The sequence below is a fragment of the Taeniopygia guttata genome, chromosome 2, assembly GCF_048771995.1.
Source record: "Taeniopygia guttata chromosome 2, bTaeGut7.mat, whole genome shotgun sequence".
Lineage (NCBI taxonomy): Eukaryota > Metazoa > Chordata > Aves > Passeriformes > Estrildidae > Taeniopygia > Taeniopygia guttata.
The window spans coordinates 63,490,064-63,507,871 of NC_133026.1; the positions used below are offsets into that span (position 1 = coordinate 63,490,064).

The 17,808-nt window shown below is 50.0% G+C and overlaps 1 protein-coding gene and 1 long non-coding RNA gene across 8 annotated transcripts; one reads left to right on the top strand and one right to left on the bottom strand.

Annotated features, from left to right (window-relative positions):
• Positions 1-107: 107 nt before the first annotated feature.
• NRN1 (neuritin 1) lies at positions 108-16,633 on the bottom strand. 7 transcript variants are annotated; one of them, XM_072924034.1, is made up of 6 exons: positions 16,331-16,633; positions 12,098-12,242; positions 3,918-9,296; positions 3,428-3,653; positions 2,193-2,243; positions 108-1,857 (listed from the first exon to the last, which is right to left on the bottom strand). In XM_072924034.1, the coding sequence occupies exons 1-3, from the start codon at positions 16,383-16,385 to the stop codon at positions 9,065-9,067; spliced, it is 432 nt and encodes a 143-aa protein (XP_072780135.1). In that variant the 5' UTR covers positions 16,386-16,633; the 3' UTR covers positions 108-1,857; positions 2,193-2,243; positions 3,428-3,653; positions 3,918-9,064.
• LOC140682316 (uncharacterized) lies at positions 12,238-12,848 on the top strand. Its single transcript, XR_012053874.1, has 2 exons — positions 12,238-12,425; positions 12,557-12,848. It is a non-coding gene; the product is annotated as an uncharacterized lncRNA (long non-coding RNA).
• Positions 16,634-17,808: the final 1,175 nt, after the last annotated feature.

Sequence of the window (17,808 nt, forward strand, 5' to 3'; positions counted from 1 at the left end):
TTATGCAAGTATGCACTGTAACACTTTTGACAGCCTCAAACATTGTATGATAGCAAATATAAGTGGGATGACAGCTCCCTAATTTGTAAAGTAGAATCATAGAACCATTAAAGCTCACTTAAAGAATTTTATTCCATAAGATACAAGGACAGGAAAGGTTTCAGTGCAAAGAGGATAAGTGATAATAAATGCCCAGTAAAACCATGCATACATCTGCAGCTATTGAGACACACAGCAGCTTTTCTAAAATACAAATGTAGTACATGAAGTAACAAATCCTGCAGCAGCACCATGGAAAACTTTGGTCTGAAGGAGAGAGTGGGAAGAAGATCATTCCCATTGGGATAGGACACACCTCGCTTTAGATGCTTCAGGCATACGGGTTGCATGCTAATTGTGTCTGTGTCTTCCTCTAGTCCACAGGGAGGAACGAGTGTCACCAGAGACAATCCTTACCATAGAGATATCCATTCAGCATGCCAGGTGGTGAGATGAATCCAGGTCATTTCCTTCGCTTACCAATTTTCATCAGAGAACTTTCCATTTCTTCAGCATGTCTCTCCAAGGCTGGCCCTTTAAGTGTGTGAGAGCTCTGCAGCCACCAGGCAGCAATATTTTTCCTTCAAAACAGCTTCACGTTCCTCTCCCACCTCCCCTCTTTCCTCCTGGTGTTTAGGTCCTCTTTGCTAGCAGGATGGCTTTTTTTTTCACTCCGTTGCTAGGTTGGTAGCCTAGTTTCCCAAGGAAAGGAAGCTTATGAGATCACACTGTCTGTGCAAGTGCCAGTCGGTCCCTCCTAAATAATTTTTGAGCCTGTGAACTAAGTTTTATCAAACTTGACAGGGGATAGAAGTCTCAAAGGTTTGAGCTGCCTACAAGTGCTGTGGAAGTAGGCAGGAGGAGGAGAAAAAATGCTGGGAGTGCATCCACTGCAGAAATATAATTGTATTATTAGACACCAGAGAGTCCACATCGAAGACAGTCATTACCACTGAACTCCATGGGAGATACAATTTCACAGATTCAGCAGCTCACAAGATGACTTGATTAATATGAGCATGAGCAAAATGTTCTTCTCCCCTTCTTCTAGAGCACAAGGCTTCACTTGAGAGCAGCAGGGGAGAGCACAGAAATGACAGGTTGGTAAGAGTGAATTTAGAGCTAATTGCTGCTCCTTCTCATGCCAGTCCTCGTGTGGAACTCGACTTCCCTGTGACTCCGGTGCCCCCGGTTGCATGATCTGGTTCACACAAAGGATGAAATTGCATGGACTAGAGCAGAGCAAGTCCTAAATTGCCGTGGGCTCTGCTGAGGAGGGTGAAGCTGCCTTATAATGGGCCATCATTTCTAAGGACAGCTCCACGATGAAGCATCCAGCTCGTCCGGGTCTGTCCTCCTGGTGCTGGTCTGCGCTGCAGCTGCCAACGGCGATTCATTTGCCATAAATGTGAGCTGGAACATAGGCTGAGGACCAGCAAAAGCTGTGCCTGGTGCGTAGGCTGGCTCTCGTTTGTTCCTGCTGTGGCTTTTCCTAGAAGTCAGGCACCCCAGGACTGCCTGACTACTGAGCCTGAGCAAAACCCTCGCAGTCCCTTGTTAACACTTGCCAGGGAGAAAAACAAGCTATTTGCATGGGTAGGATTCAAAAAGAAGTGGAAATCACTCATCTTGAAAAAAAAAAAAAAAAAAAAAAAAACTATGAAATAACCGCCGCAGCTGACATTCAAATAAAGATTGGGGAGATGTGCAACTTTTTGTGTTCAGCAATATATTGATGTTTTCTTCTTCTCCTAAGCCTTCTAAGTATTGATGTGCCAGATATCTGTTTTAGGTGGAGAGAGTGCAAATCACCAACACCTAAAAAAAAATGGAGGGAAGGTAGTTAAATATACTTCTGGTGCACAGCAAAACAGGGCTTATGAGCGATGAGTGACATGACTAAAGATGGACAGGGATTTTGCAAGAAGGACAGGTATTGCAACCTGCCCTTGACAGTCAAGTCGAGGGCACAGGCTGAAATTCACAGCCTGAAATGCCTGCAGCTCAGCACCTGCATGAGGCTGGGCTGCTACCATCTTCTTTAAGATGAGGCTTCTTCAGAGAGGGACATGAACCACAACTCTCCTGCACCCAGGGCTGAATGTTTTCTGTTACATGATGGAATCTGTGAAACAACAGGGGAGCATCTTTACCTATTATGTGTTGTTGTCATTTCAATCAGGGCATTTTCCTTCTGATGAAAGCTAAAAGATAAAATAATTTTTTTTCTAATTAATAAAGCCTCTCTCCTCATGCAGCATTTTTCACAAATGTCAAAGATTTGAAAGTGCTACTCCCATTTAAGGGACACTAGGAGTAAGGGTGAAGGAAATCAAGTGAAATGTCTTTGCAACAGAAAAAAAACAAGTATTGCATCATGGTTCTAGTAAAAGCGACAAGGGCACCTATTAAGCCTCCATAAACAGCAAAGCTTAGGACAATTTTCTGACATATTGGATCCTTCAATGAGGCATTGCGAAACTAATGTGACCAATGTTCCATGCTAACAAAATATGTTCTGGATTTTTCATCTGACAACATAATTTAAGGATTTCTTAGAATATGGGAAACAAAATGAGGCAGTGCCTTTACAAGAATCATTGCTTTGCAAAAGGCAGCTTGTGCCAGAGGGCTGGAAAATTGAAAGTGCCCCAGGGGAGCACAGGAATGGATAAGACCTCTTACACTACCCAGTCAAAATAAAATGCATTAAAAGAAGCATAAGTATCAAACTGACCATTTACTGCAAAATTTCTTGTACTTAAGGTACTACTATTGCCAGAAGTACTGCTATTAGAAGTCCTAACAAAGAGAGACTGTACTAGACACATGGTTTGACTCTTGAAGAGGTGCATTTGGCAGAATTAGACCATGTACATAGCTGTATCTGAAGGAAACTTACTGACAGTGATTGCAGCAAAACAAGTGGTTTAAGGTGGAATAAATCTGATTAAAACAACTCCTATGACTAGCAAGGATTTTTTCTTTCTTATGGTTACTAATGTTTTTTTGGTTGGTTACTTGGTTTTTACTTTGGTTGGCTGAGATTCTGAGGTTTTTGTTCACTGCCTTGGGGAGCATCAGTTTGAATATCCAGTAGTTTCCAAAGTGTTAAAGAAATTTGTGGTATTAAAGGATGCACTGCCCATCCACTCTTGAGGCTGCTTCCTGGCAAAGAAAAAGGTCCCCTGCAGATTTGATCATTGATACTTGAGAGACCTAGTAAGTTTTTCACAGTCCTTAATAAATTGATATCATGGACAACAAATGTGGAGGTGCAAAGCACAATGCACACACAAAGCTCTTTGTATTTTGGTGGCATGAACCGGGAGTTCATATTGGGATAACATTCCCATCTGAGGTAAAACAGAGCATTCAAAATCCTTACCTAGGCAGAATCCACATTGACTTCAGGGGATACTTTTTCCCAGAGAATGGCTGTGTAAAGAAGGTCAGGACTAGCTGTTTGTCCCCTGCAGCAATATTGTTTCTCTGAAGAGACTTCCAGCACCTGTGATCAGGGATTTATTACTGCTGGTGAATACCAGCAATCAGGTGTTGGTCAGTCTCACCTTGACCCTCAGGAGGCTGTTTTCATCTTTTCTTCATATCAGCTTTGGAGATAAGCAAACAAAGAAACAAAATAAAACAAACAATACAACCTAAAAAACTAAGGCACAAGCCGCAGGCTGAATTTCTGAGAATTTGATCCATTTAAATCCATTTCTTCAGTACCTCCTGAAAGGCAAAGTCTGTGCCAACACAGTCTGCCAATTTGTTAGCAAACCCATAGTTCAGGAGCAGGGGGCTTTAAGCAAAATCTTCAAACACAGACCCACCATGAGGATTTGAGGGGAAAGGAACAGCCAGTAACTCACCAGTAATAATTCTGTTGTCACTCTCCCACATCATCTCCAGTTTCTCTTCTCACTGGTGGAACTGGGCAGCAGAAGGTCTTTAGCCCAAAAGCAAATGAAAGCCCTTTCCTGTACTATCATTGCAATGGGCCCTGGGTTAAAACTGTCCCTCAAGAGAGGCTCCAACCAGCTGGAAGAGCATTTGCCAACAGTGCAATTGATCTTCAGCTGCCTTTAGCCTAAAGAAACTCTTTCAGACATCTAAAATCACATCTGATTTCATAACAGACTCCTCTGCAATCCCTACCACATTGCTTGCTCTCAACCCTGCCCAAAAAAACCCAAAACCTAAACCAAAAAAAGCCCACCCAAACCCACTTATGATGAAGAATGAAGTAGCTCAGAAGAATAAGTTAATTTGACACCTCCTTCTGCAAGTCCTGCCAGCCAACTCCTGCAACAGCCTTGCTCCGCAGCACCCTGTAAGCAGGATCTGCAGCTAAGGCAGGGGAGAGGGAAGAGGTGGAGGAGGTGGGGGGGAAGGCACAGAGGCTGCTCACATAGGAAGCCAGGGCTATTCCTGCTGCCCACCCTGGAGACACCACCTCTGCATCAGGCGGGAGTATCAGAGGGAGAATCTGGCTTTCTGGATTTAACAAGCTCACTTTTCCTTTAATTGGGGCCCTCAGGCACTACTGTATTCCACCTAATGGCACTAATCATTAATGAATCTCCTTGGTGAATAGAAAGGCTGAACTGTTCTCTCTCTCCTTAGGTTTTCAGCCCTTCACAAAACTTACTGGGCAGGACAGCAACTGCATAGATTTTAAAAGGACCATGGAGAGGAAGAGGGCTGGAAGAGTCACTGATCCATTCATCCCTAGACTGTGCAAAGGAGCCAAGAACCATCAGTAACTGGCTGTTTCCCCTGAGGTGTAGATATAGGCACCAAAGAGTCCTGTCAGAAAAGGATGCTGCACCTTACTTTCATACCATGCCTCCCTGCCCCCTCCATAAGCACCAACCAGTTTGCTCTCACTACCAGTCAGATTTTTCCTCAGTTTTGTGTGTCCTGGCTCAAGCTTTTGCTCCCAGCACAGGCCCACTCTGTCTCCCTGTTACAGCTTTTGAACAGATGGGAAAAGGTTTGGGGTTTTTTGTTTGTTGTTTTTTTGGTTTTGTTTTCCTTAAAGCAAAAATAATCGACTGCCAGCACCTCAGCCCAGTGCTGGCAGGGTCTCGCCGTGTCGGAGGGCAGCCCGAGCCGGGCCAAGGTGCAGCTCTCCCTGCAGGGCTCAGCCGGGCTGCTAAAAGGAGGAGGGAGGCAGGCAGCGGGAGAGCAGCCGCAGGCCAAGCGCGGGTGCATCCAGCGCTGCCGGGGAAGAAGGAGCCAGCGCTCTGCAGCCCTCCGGGGACTGCGGGGCTGCGGTTGCTCAGTCGGAGCTGGGAATAGGAATTAGGGCAGGCAGAGCCGCAATGGCTGCAACTCTTCCTGATTATCCAGCCAGCTAGAAATGCACTGGCTTGTCTTTTGTTTCAGCTGCGGGTTTTTTCTCTGTTGGTCTGCATTTATGTTTTGTTTTGTTGGGGTTTTTTTCCCCTTTATGGGTGCGTGTGCCCACATTTTCTTTTAAGCAGGGGATAATTTTACTGTGGTCACTGTGAAGGTTTAAATGCTCTTCTGTTGCGTTTTTCCCCTCTCTAGTTCAACAGCTCACTGTAGTTAGGAAGGGATGTTAGAGGCTTGAACCTCTTCCAGCTCTTCCTACGGCAGCCGCTGCCTGGGGCAGTGGGACCAGCCTGGCAAGAGACAGCCCAGCCTTTCCCGCAGCCTTTACAAACCCTACAGGTGCAAGGCGGCAGGAGGCAAGTCCAGTACACTCAGTCCTTTTCTGGGACTTGGCGGAGGGCTCATGTTTCCTTGCCCACACAACATGGCAAGGCAGAGCAGCCATCTATCCCTGTGGTCGAGAAAATGAAATACATAAAATCGACCATTGCACTCAGGTTTCAGAAATGGCCCTTGAAAGGAGCAGGAAAAGGGAACAACCAATGCCTTGCGCACTGGGGGACTCTTATGAAATGAAGAGGGGGGAGGGAAGGAGGAGTTTGTTGGTTGCTCGTGCTCCCCGAAAAAAAACCACGAAGCTGCCGGCGGGAAGAGCCTCGCTTGCCAGTTTGTCCAGGGGAGCTAAGGCGGCGGGACCGGGCTTTGCTGCCATCCCTGCCGCCTGTGCGGGAAGTCCCGGGGTGCAATGCAGGTTAATGCATCCCGGCTAGCTCGGCAGGCCCGGCGGCCGGCCTGTGTCCCGGGGATGAGCGCCCGACAATTATTAGCCCCAAACAGCAGAGTCCAGGCAGAGACAGAATGGAGGGAAGGGGCCCGGGAACGACCACCGGGCACCCTCCCCATCCGCTCCGCTGTTTTTCACTGGTTTGCCACCGTTTATTATTCTCCTCAACGGAGGGTTAATTGGGGGATGTGCTAATTACGGAGAGATCATTCATTAGTAATTGAATTTCACACGAAGATAACTCGAGTCCGCTAATGAGCTGGAACTCGCCCCATTTTTAGGGCGTTTCAGCTTTCTTCTGAGGTGTGAGGGAAAGCTGGTAGGCTCCCTTCCATCGTCCTCCGACGGATGGGCACGGTCCAGCAGCCGGGAAGGCGGGGGCGGCGGCAGGAGAGAACCCGAAGCCGAGCCGGGGGACGGCGGCAGCGGGCGGGACCGGCTCCCGGGCACCCCGGGGCGGAGCGGCGGGGGTCCCCGGCACCCAGCCGGCGCAGACAGCAAGCTGCGGAGCCCCTGGCACCCCAGCAAAGGCTTCCTCTCCCCTCTCTCCTCGGCATTTTGTGCTACAGGAAACTATAACAGCAGCGCCTGACCTCATGAATACAGAGATGTGCACAGAAAAAAATCAATTTAGACCTAGGTCCTCTGTGGGGAGGGAAAATAACCCAAACCATTTAAACAAAGCTCTCTCTCCAGGGTTTTCCTTTTTCTTTGGTGGTGGTGGGGATTGAATCTAGAGGGAGGCCAAAGTAGAACGAAATTCAAGCAGACGTCTGTCTGCCGAAGCGAGGCTGAGCTCTGCAAAGCCCACTCAATACAAGCATAATGTATTTTATCATTAAAAAATCAACATTGCTTCCAGTGGTAAAGGCGCCTGGCTCCAGTTCCTGAGCACATTCGTTGCTGGGATTCAATCCGTTTGGGAAATGCAGATTGGCTTGCGACCCGCTGTTTGATTTATGAACTGTTACATTTGCTATTGCTTACACATTGCATTGCGGACCTTGGGAAGGAGGGAGCAGGGAGAGGGGGCGAAGGAGAGACTCTGCCACCCTACACATTGGCAAAGGAAAGCTATCACACAGGCAACGGCTCTCCAGCGGAATAAATCACCTCGCACCAATTCGTGGTCCCTACCTCCCCATCACCCACTCACCCACCCACCCACCCCCGATCGCCAGCTGGGCTCTCCTCTTATAAGTAAAAAGGACGTGTTCACTATTTGATGTGTATTTCTTTATAAAGGCATCAGGCGTCTATAAATAGCCGAGGTTAGAGCAGCTTCTGCTGCGAAATCAATACCCCGTCCCCCCTTCCCCTGGCTCCTTCGGCTGAGCTGCCTTATTAATTATGAAAGGGCTCCTCTGCGCCCCGGCTCCGGCTCCGCAGCCTCCTCCTTAATGGTGGTTGCTGCCTTCCCTCCGCCGGGCCTCGGCAGCGCTCCGCGCCCGCGGGAGAGCCGCGCCGCCCGCCCCCGCCGCTGCGCGGGGCTCCGTGCGCCAGCCCCGGGCGGCCGGGAAAACGGGGGTGCTGCGGTTCGCGGCTTCGGGAGGAGGTGGAGGAGGGTGGGAGGATTTACAGCAGATTTTTAAGGAGCAAAAGAAAGGGGAAGAAAAAAAGAAGAGAGAGAGAGAAAGGCTTCGACTAAGCGATTCAGGCACCCTGTCCTTGTTTGAACTGAAATTGCCATGTTCGTCAAGGGATGGGTTCAAGATTTAGACTTCCTTGCCTTAAAAGACCTGTCCTTTCCAAGATACTCTAGGCATATTTTATAAAAAGGACGACACCCTCATTTCAAACAATAATTTTTATTTTATACTTCTGTCTATACTTTGTAGCAAATCTTTTTTTGTTATTTTTTGCTGAATTGACTTTATAATAAACTTCTGTTTAAATTACATTTTTCTTCTCTTTTAAAATCAAGGCTCTTTTTTTCTTTCAAAATCATTTTGCTGTTGTTATTTTTTTTTCCTTTAGGTTTACATTTAAGCCCCCTTTTTGTGATCTCTACGGTTGGATATTCAGGTATTTTATTGTTATGTGTAACATCTAAAACAAAGAGGAGGAAAAAATTAAAGGCAGTGAATTCGGAAAGATGCCTTCGAACAGCAAGTAAAGGTAAACTCTCAGAGATGTTAGCAACATTCCTTCCTTCCTCCGGGCATTTAGATACGTCTTTCTTTCTCTTGCTCCTTCCTTCCTTAGCTGCTCGTTTCCCTCTCTTTCTCTCCCTCTCTCGCTCTCTTTTCCCCTCGAGGAAAAATGTTCTTTTTTATTTATTTTTAAATTTTTTTTCCAGTGGAATGGCCAAAAAAACACAAGCGACTGTGGAGGAAAGATGAGAGATTGTGAATTATTCACCATATGCTTCACACGTGGACATCTACCTTGAATTTCTCGCCAGTGCCTTTTCCTGTCTGCGGTTTTTGTTCTCGCCTCTCACACTGCCACATTTTTAGTGGAGCCCGTGGCTCGCCGGGAGGTACCCGGCCGGTTACAGCCTTAGCAGTAGGTGGCCCAGAGCCGTTCCTGAGATTGCGTTTGCACAACGAGGGCTCAAGTTAGTTTCTTTATATTTTTCTCTCTTTTTGATTCGAAGCGATAGTAAAGCTGAGGTCCGATTTGGGCTGCGCGCCGCTGCCTGTTTGGTAAGATTTGGCAAATAAAACACAAAAAAAAAAAAAAAAAGGAAAAAAAAAAAAGGAGAACGCTTCCACAGTCCTACATGGGTGTTTCACCATCATCAGCCACCACCACCACCATCATCATCATCATCAACCACAGAAAAGCACAACGTCCCCAAAGCAACGGATGGACACTTCCTCTATAGATCCAGCACATGGAGAGGGTGTGGGTGTGAGTGTGCTCGCCCCCCTAGAAAGGCAGCCAGGTCACTAGGGCGGCCCACAGAGCCGCCAGGAGCAGGGGCAAGGCCGGCGGGAGGAGGGACGGTGCCGCGCCGCTGCCGCCTCCGCACAGTTCAAATAAGCTGCCTTGGAAATCGAGGTTTTTGGATTCCCGTCTCAATTTCTCCCAGAGGTCTGTCGCTCCTTCCTGGCAATCGGTGAGCGCTGTGAGAGTGCAGGCGTGGAAATCATCCCAGTACCTGCAGGAAGGGAGAGCAGCCGGCGTCAAAACAGGCACGCACCCACCTTCCCGGGGGGGCCCGCCCCTCGGGCCCGCCGCCCCCTCCTCCCGCCGGCGGAGCCAGCCGGGCATGCCTAAAAGGGAGGCTGGGCCGGCGGGGAGGAGCCGCTGGCTGAGGGTTCGGGGGTCCCCCCCATCCCCAACCCCGCCTTCGGCACCAGCCCTGCCAGGGTGCTGCAAATATTGCTCTGGTGGGTCTCTGGCGGAGGGGTCTTTGCCCGACGGGGGAGGGGACATGCCCCCCTGGGCTGCCAGGAGCCAGCCCAGGAGCCCGCGGGCTCGTCCTGAGGGTTTCTCGTCCCCGGTGGGAGCGGGCAGATGGGGGTGGGAAAGGCACCATTTCGGGTGCGGCGTGTAGAAATCCTCGGGAGGGATTCCCCGGGGCGGGAAAAGGTCTTTAGTGCAGGAAAAGTCAAGGAGGAAGAGTAGGAGAAGCAGGAAGGGTAGGAGAAGGAAGAAGGAGCATCTTCCTCTTCCTGGTGCCTCGCGTCGACCCGCAGCAGGGCAGCGGGAGCGACCCCTGAATCGTGGCCAGGGGTCTATAGGCAGGGAAGAGATTCGCTTTCCTAGGATAATTTCCAGCTATTCGCACAAATTTTCCTTTTTCTTTTCTTTTTATTTTTTTTTTTTCTTCCAATTCCTTTCATCACAGGGACTGAACCGGCGTTACGGGGCAGGTACCCGCCGTCCCATGGACCGCATAGGGAGGGTACTGGAGGATCTTTCCTCTCTATGTCTGAGTTATCGAAAATCACCCCGAATCTGCCCTCTGCCTTCGATTTGCCCCGTGCCTCAAGGCAGACGTCTGCGAAACTGGGTCTTGATTTTCTTTATTTTCATTTTTTTCCAAAGTATTCCTACTGCCTCTAATTTATGAGCACTCTAAGCTGGCTGTAGACTCCCAATGTTTGCTACATTTGTAATAAATAATGAGATACTGAGAAGCCAGAGTCTGAGAGTGTGCCTCTCCTGCAGTATTTCTGCTGTAATTGCATCTCCCAAAGGAAAATTAAATCTTTCACCATCTTCTTTCAATACACATCCCGGCACAGGGCGAAGGCAATTGGATGGTGGGAGGTGGTCGGGGAAAGGGTCTTTCTTAGAAAAGAGTTATTTTTAAAGATCAGGATCACATCTGGTCTGGCACTCAAGGACACAAGATACCATATCAGGACGCTGCTGCCCCTGGGTATTTATTTCTGTTGCAGGACACAAAGTAAACCACAGCCCAGCATTTACAGAGAGGTGCCAGACTTCTTAGGTATTTGACTCGGAAAGCTCTAGGTAGGGAGAGAGGAGAGTTACAGGGTCTCTTCACACTCCTTTCTCCTTTCCTTTCCTTTCCTTTCCTTTCCTTTCCTTTCCTTTCCTTTCCTTTCCTTTCCTTTCCTTTCCTTTCCTTTCCTTTCCTTTCCTTTCCTTTCCTTTCCTTTCCTTTCCTTTCCTTTCCTTTCCTTTCCTTTCCTTTCCTTTCCTTTCCTTTCCTTTCCTTTCCTTTCCTTTCCTTTCCTTTCCTTTCCTTTCCTTTCCTTTCCTTTCCTTTCCTTTCCTTTCCTTTCCTCTTCCCATTTCATGTATTTCGTTTCCTGATTTTCACGGAATAAAATAAAACCACCAAACTATTCCAAACTTATGTCTAGAGATAGTCTCGTTTCTAAATATTTATTTTTTCTTCTTTTCTTGGTAGTTTGTTTGTTTTTTTTTTTTTTTATGGGGGGATTTTGCACCGAAAAATGGGGAAAAGACCCTGTGCTGCAACCGCTTTTTTTTTCTTTCTTTTCTTTTTTTTTTTTTTTTTTTTTTTTTGGTGTGTGGTTTGGGTTTGGGGTTTTTGTTTTGTTGTTTTGTGGCGGCTTTTCCCTTTTTCCTCCCAGACATATCAAAACTGCTCGTGGTTTTGTCCCTGTACAGGACACAATTTTGTACAGCGAGCTCTTTTTCTCCTCTTAATATTTTTGTTGCTGTTGCTATTACTATTATTATTATTATTATTGCTATTATTATAATTACTATTCCCTTTTATTGCTGCCCTTTCCTTCTTGTCCCCTCTGTGCCAGGAGCAGGACGAAACTGGGGGCAAATGGGTTTTCCCGGGGCCATGGAGGCGGCAGAAGAGAGCTGGCGCTGGGACGGCCACCTCTCTGCCGCTGGGCGATTCATATCATGACAGGGCTTTTCCCTTTTTAGCTATGTTTTGTTTTCCGAGGAGATGCCTTCCCAGCTCCGGCTGTGCCCAGCCGGGGTGGGCAGCCTTACATCGGCCTCAGGGGGAGCCCGGAGCCGCCGGTGAGCGTGTGTCCCACAGGCAGCAATAAGGGAAGGGATAACGATCCCCGTACAGCTAATGTCAGCACCCCAGTGCAGATCGGGGGAAGGGAAAGAATACGAAAGAGGAGCTAAGTAAGGAAAAGAAAAAAAATAAAGGAAAAAAAAAAAAAACCAGGAAAAAAAAACCAGAAAAAAAAAACCAAAAAACAAACCTCAGATTCACGGAGAAAAAAAAAAAAAAAAAAAGAGAAAAAAAATTTAAAACGTTGTAAAAATTCCCTCCAGACTTCGCTGTTCCCCAAGCCCGGCCTGTCCCCGTGGCAGTAAGCTTGGAGGGACCCTGGAGCGGAGAATCCAACCCCAAAGCGTAACCCCCGCGTTACTTGTGTGCCTTCCCTCCTTCCCGCCACCATTCAGCCTCGCCCCCCTTGCCCAGCCCCAGGTGACCCCCATTCTCCCCCCGCGGCCCCGAAGAAGAGAGGAAAGACCTACGCGCAGATCGTTTGGAGATTTCTCTTGTCGTCCAGGTCCTGCGGGTAGTTGGCCATGTTATCGCCCAGCCGCAGCAAACAATCCGAGAAGCCCCTAAAGACCGCATCGCACCGCCCCGCCGCTCTCACCGCCTGCACCAGGTACGCTGCGGGGGCAGGGGCACAGGTCAGCACCGCCGGCCCCCGCCCCCAGCCCTCCGCCCGCCGCCCCCGACTCGCCTCTTCCCTTCTCCTCCCCCCGCCCGCCCCCAGACCTTGCTAAAAGCGCGACCTGGGGCAGGAGAGGGGCGGTAGGACCGAGCCAGGCTCGCCATCGGCCACTCGAGGAGGTGAGACAGGGGCTTTTCACCCTTTCCTTTTTTAGTACCGAAGGGTTCAGTGCTTGTGAATTAGCGACGTTGCTTTCATTAATTTTTCCCCTTTTTCTTTTTTTTTCTTTTTTTTTTTTTTTTTCTTTAAGGGGAGAGGAGGAGGGGAGGTGAAGATGCGCTGCCTGCTTCTCCCCGGACTTGATCCTTTGTTAGAAAATTCCTCCTCGAAGCAGCAGGAGCGTTTCTCCATACAAATGCAGGCGCACGCACACGCACACGCTCCCTATTGCCCAGGTCACTGAGCAAACACCGTGCAAGGCGCAGCAGGGGAAAAAAATTAAATTAAAAATAATAATAATTTAAAAATCACTAGAAAGAGCTGCGATAGAGACACTCAATTAAGGGACCGCGAAATCACGCAAAGAGCTGCGAAGGTGCCGACCCGGCCGTGCCTGTACTCGGGGCGACAGGGGGGGACCGGGCCGGGGTGAGCCCCACTCCCCCAGACCCGCTGCCCAGGCATCCCTCGGGATGGCTGTAGCCAAGGGCAGCTCGGTTCAGTACAGCAGGAACCAACACAAGAACAACCGCCTGCAAACGCGGGAAGAAAACGAGTTACGGGTTCCTCCTGCGTGCCCCGAGAGGGCACGGGACGGGACGCGGGACCGCGGCAGGGCCTGTGCCGCCGCACGGCATCCCGCACATGCCCGCAGCCGCCCGGCCGGCGGAGGTACCCGGCACGGCGAGGGGCTGGCTCCCGGCCGCTCTCCTGCCCGTGACGGGAGCTGGGGACGCCGCCGTGCTCCCGGGCCTGGGGGATGTCGCTGCGGCCAGCGGGGGCGGGAAGGGGCTTCCCCCGTCCCTTGAGGAGGAGCCCCTTGCCGCCCACACCATCGGGCGTCGGGTGGGGACGCCTCCCGCGCCGTGTCCCCAGGGAACGGCTGTGACGGGGTGTGTGTGTGTGTTTCTTGCCGGGTACAAGCTAAATGGCTGACTCCAAAAGAGACTGTTTCAACCCAAATCTTCCTCTTGCCGTTTGATTCATCGCTAACATGACTTGGTGGCCACTCCCCTCTACGCACACACACAGACACACACACACACACACCAGCACCAGCCACCACATCAAACCCTCAGCAGGCTCCAGACATTGGCTACGATAGGAAAAAAAAACCAAAACAAAACAAAACAAAAACGCCAGGCAAACAGAGAAGAGCCGAACACCATCCCGAGGGTAAAACGATGTCCTATAAAACCCACACCATCTCCCTCCAGCAGCTACAGGGGAGGGGGTGTTGCCACGAATTTCTGCAAAAAACTGTCGGGCTGTGCTGAAAATCGGGGTTCGAAGAAGAGCCCTGCCCCAGGCTGGGGCCGGGGGATGGGGGATGGCGGGGGTCACGTTCGGGACCAATGGTGAGCCAAGCATCCCTCGCCCCTGAGGGGCAGCCTGTCCCTGTCTGCCCGTGCGGCTGCCTCCGCACGGGGTAGCCCCAAACCCCGCCAATAAAATAAAAAATAATATATATATAAGGGAAGGAAAAAAAAAAAAAAGGAAAAAAGCAAAAGCGGATAGACTGAAAACTGTTTCTAGTTCGAAGACAACGGGATTTTTCATGAACTAGGTCGCTTGTGCCTTGCCGTTGCCACGACCTTCCACACCCCGCACCCCCATTCAAAGATAGCCGTGTGCAGCAATGTGCAATGCAGCAGGACCGCAGGAGCCCTCTGTGACGGACCGGGCCCCCTCCCGAAATCTATTCCCCGTTCTCCCAGTCCTGCGACTGGTCTATCTCTCCTGTCCCTTCCGCGGAGAATTAGCCCACGCCACCCCCCACCTCGTTCATCTCCCAAAATGTCAGGGATTTCGGATAGCTCGCATCTCCTATGCCTAAATCCTAAATAAATAAATAAATAAATAAATCTTCCCCCCCCCCCTTTTTTTTTTTTTTTTTTTAAGTCCCGGTGCATAGACATTTTGGGAACGAGCCGAGCATCCATTTCACACGCGCCTTTACCGGGGATGGGGCAAAGCCAGTGGCTCTTCACAACACCCACATCGACAACCAGAAGCTGAATCCGGGGGTGGGGAGGTGTGGAGGAGGTGTGGGGAAGGTTACCCTAAATACCGAAGGAGGAGCAGAGAGGAGAAAAGCCCTCCACGAGCTTCAAACCTGTCCCCTTTTAGGGCACTGCAAAGCCACCGCACCGCCACCATCCCCACGGTGTGCAGCAGTATTTGGGGGTAACTTTCCAAATGACTGCTCATGCTCATGCCAGCCCGGGAACGGCATTTCCCAGCGACTCTAGCTGCCTTTTGAAATTTGAAATAAAATCCATCCTCGGCTGAATCAAATAAACACAACAGAAAGAAAATCTTCCTCCTCCAAATGAATGAACGAACACACAAACAAAAATTGCAAGGATTGAAATTAAGGATAATATCCAAATAAAGTCTTCCTCCTTCTTTCTGTGACAGTACAAAAACTGGCCTTGTGAAGAGTTCAGCCTTATTTTAAATTGAATGGCAATACGAATGTAGGGGTTTGCATCATTTAACCACATTTCCCAGAGGTCAACATTTCGTTACACTATTTCTTCCCCCGCCTGCTTTTATCAGATGAGGAAATGTTCAAGGCTTTTTGCCTCTCTTTCTAATTCTCCCCTCATTTTTAAAATCTTCTTTTCCCCCCTCTTCTTTCTTTGGTACCCATAAAATGCTGCAGAGGCTTTCTGGAGAGGAGTGTGACCGAGCAAAAGGATCTCTAAATAGCAATGCCGAGCATTTTTTTTTTTTTAATTGTATCAGAATTCCTTTGCAGGAAAATATTTTCAAAGGGCTCTTCACACCTGACAGTCTAGATAATAAAAAAAAACATGCTTTAATCCCACCTTTTTTTTTTTTTAATCTAGTTTTGGATCGTGCTCCAGAATCTACATATCCAATAGATAATCTTTAAAATTTGCCTATATAGGACCAAAGTGCTCATTAACTTGGAGATTGTTTAATGTCTGTAACTAAAAAATAATTTCAGGAAAGAAACGTATAAACTGAACCGTAGAGCAAACCAACACAAACAACCGGAGAAACCCCCAAGATATTGAACAAAACCGGCAACAAGCACACAAAATACACACCAGCATGGAAAGAAAGCTGTTCTATTTTAAGTAACAGCATATATAGTATTTTTTTGGACCTGCTCGGTTTTTGACAGGTCTTCTCCAAGCACAAAATTAACGATTGGGCGGTGGGACTCTGCGATTTTTTAAAGTAATTTTTATTTGTTTAATCGCTGCATTCGAGTTGATTATTTCCTTTAATTTAGTGATGGGTTTTCTTCGGTTTTAAGATGCTCTACAAATGTGAAAACGTTCTGGTTCCCAAAAGGAGACCTTTGTTGTTCCCCTGATTTTCTGCAAAAAAACTTTCCAGCTAGATCTCTCTCAAGACATTTTGTGCCCGTTCTTATTTCTCTGTCCCTCGGGGAGAGGAGGAAAATTTCTTAGCACTGGAGTCACCAAACTGTAAGTGAAAGGGAATGAAGGGGACATCCGAAAATCAGATACAAACGCAACTGTTCGTGGGGACCGAGAGAAAAGGAGGGAAAAGAAGGAAGAAGAGGCGGAGGGAAAATAAAAAACGAAGTATGAGTGAGCATGCACCGCTTTAGAAAAACGAAAACCTAAAGTGGTTTACGAGAAATCAGCAACCGGCTCCCTTTCCTGCGGACTCCCCTGCCTTGACAGCGTGCCGGAACGCGAAGCTGCCGCCGCGAAGGGAACGCGGGGAGCGGAGAGCGGGGTCCCGCCGCCGCCGCCCCGCACCGCGGCCCCCCGGCGGGTTATCCCGACGCGCCGCTCCTGCATGCATCAGCCGGGCTGGGGTGCGCACAACTTGACACGGAATTTGGCAGTCCACTTACCTATCTGTACAGCAAGGATCAGAGAAATATAACTGCCGTTCAACTTAAGTCCCATCCTACATTTAGTAAAACCATTTGCGGCTGCAGATCTTTAAATAGTTACTTTGGAGAACGTGGGGGAAAGCTGAAAAATAGACATTGCCAACAAGTTCCGAGCAGCGGAGGACTTTGCAGACAAGGGGGGGAGACAAGAAGAGAAGGAGAGGAAGAGGGAGGCAGCGGGAGAGGGCGAGGAAGGCTGGCTGGGAATGGTTCGCTCCATTAGGAGGGGGCGGAGGAAGTACAGCCTCACGCCCACCACCGGCCCTGACGTGGGGGGATGACACCGACCGGGTTTTTTTCCCCCTTTTTTTTTTTTATTTTTTTTATTTTTTTTTTTTTAAATAAATGTGCACCTTGGAAGAGGAGCGCCATTTATAGGCATCACAGGCTGGATTTACCCGCTCTCCCCGTGTCCCCCCGCCCCATAAATCGCGGAGAAACTCCCCCCCCCCCCCCCCGCTCCCCGCGTGGTGGCGATGGGGGCGGCAGCCGGGACCGTCCCCCCGAGGCGGGAGCGCTGCGGGGGCGGGAGGGGACACACAGACACAGACACACAGACACGCACACGCACACACACACACAGACACGCACACGGAGGAGCCGCCCCGGGGGTGGGGATAGCACGGCAGAACCCCCCCCGCCCCCGGGGCCGCCCCGTCGGGGCCGGCCGGCCCGGCCCCCGCGCTGCGCAGCGTGCAGGGGGACAGGGACGTGCGGGGGTCCCCTCCCCCTGCCCGCCCCTCCCCCACCATGACGTCACCCTCGGGCTGAGGGTTGGGGGGAGCGGGGAAGGAGGGGGGCTGGTCTCTCCCGGCCTTTTTGCTGCTGTTCGATCCCGGCGGCAGCAGCCCGCAGGTGACACCGCAAAGGGTGGCGTGGCCAACGGGGACACGAGTGGGACAGCCCTGCGGCTGGGACCATGACACCCAGCCATCGCACCCCATCCTCTGGGGATAGGCTACAGGTGTGATGGGGCTGGGTGGAGGGCATGGGGCCGTCCGAGGTTCCGATGAGCCCTGCTTGGGATAAGGCTCATTCTGGGGTACTCTGTCACCCAGACACCCTCCCGGGACCGTCCTCAAGGCCATCCCCTCCGGCAGCACGAGAAGGAGCGCAAGGCGCCAGCATGAGCTTCTCCCAGCGCAAAGTAATCAGACAAAACCCCTACAGCCTTCTCCCGTGGCTCTTTCACTGCACATTTCCCCCCTCGCCCAGCTCAGCCCTGACCTTCATCACCCATCTCCAGGAGCCAAAGCAGGGCTAGTCGAAGTGAAAATTACTGTTGGCTTCCATTCCTCCCAGTTGCCCTCAGTCTGTGGTCCTGGCTGTGCTGCAGGGTGCTGGACCAGCTATCGATCCCTCTCTTTTACAAACCCCTCGTGTCAATATTCAGACCTGAATGACAGAGAGACAGCAGCTGCCAGGCTGGGTACCAC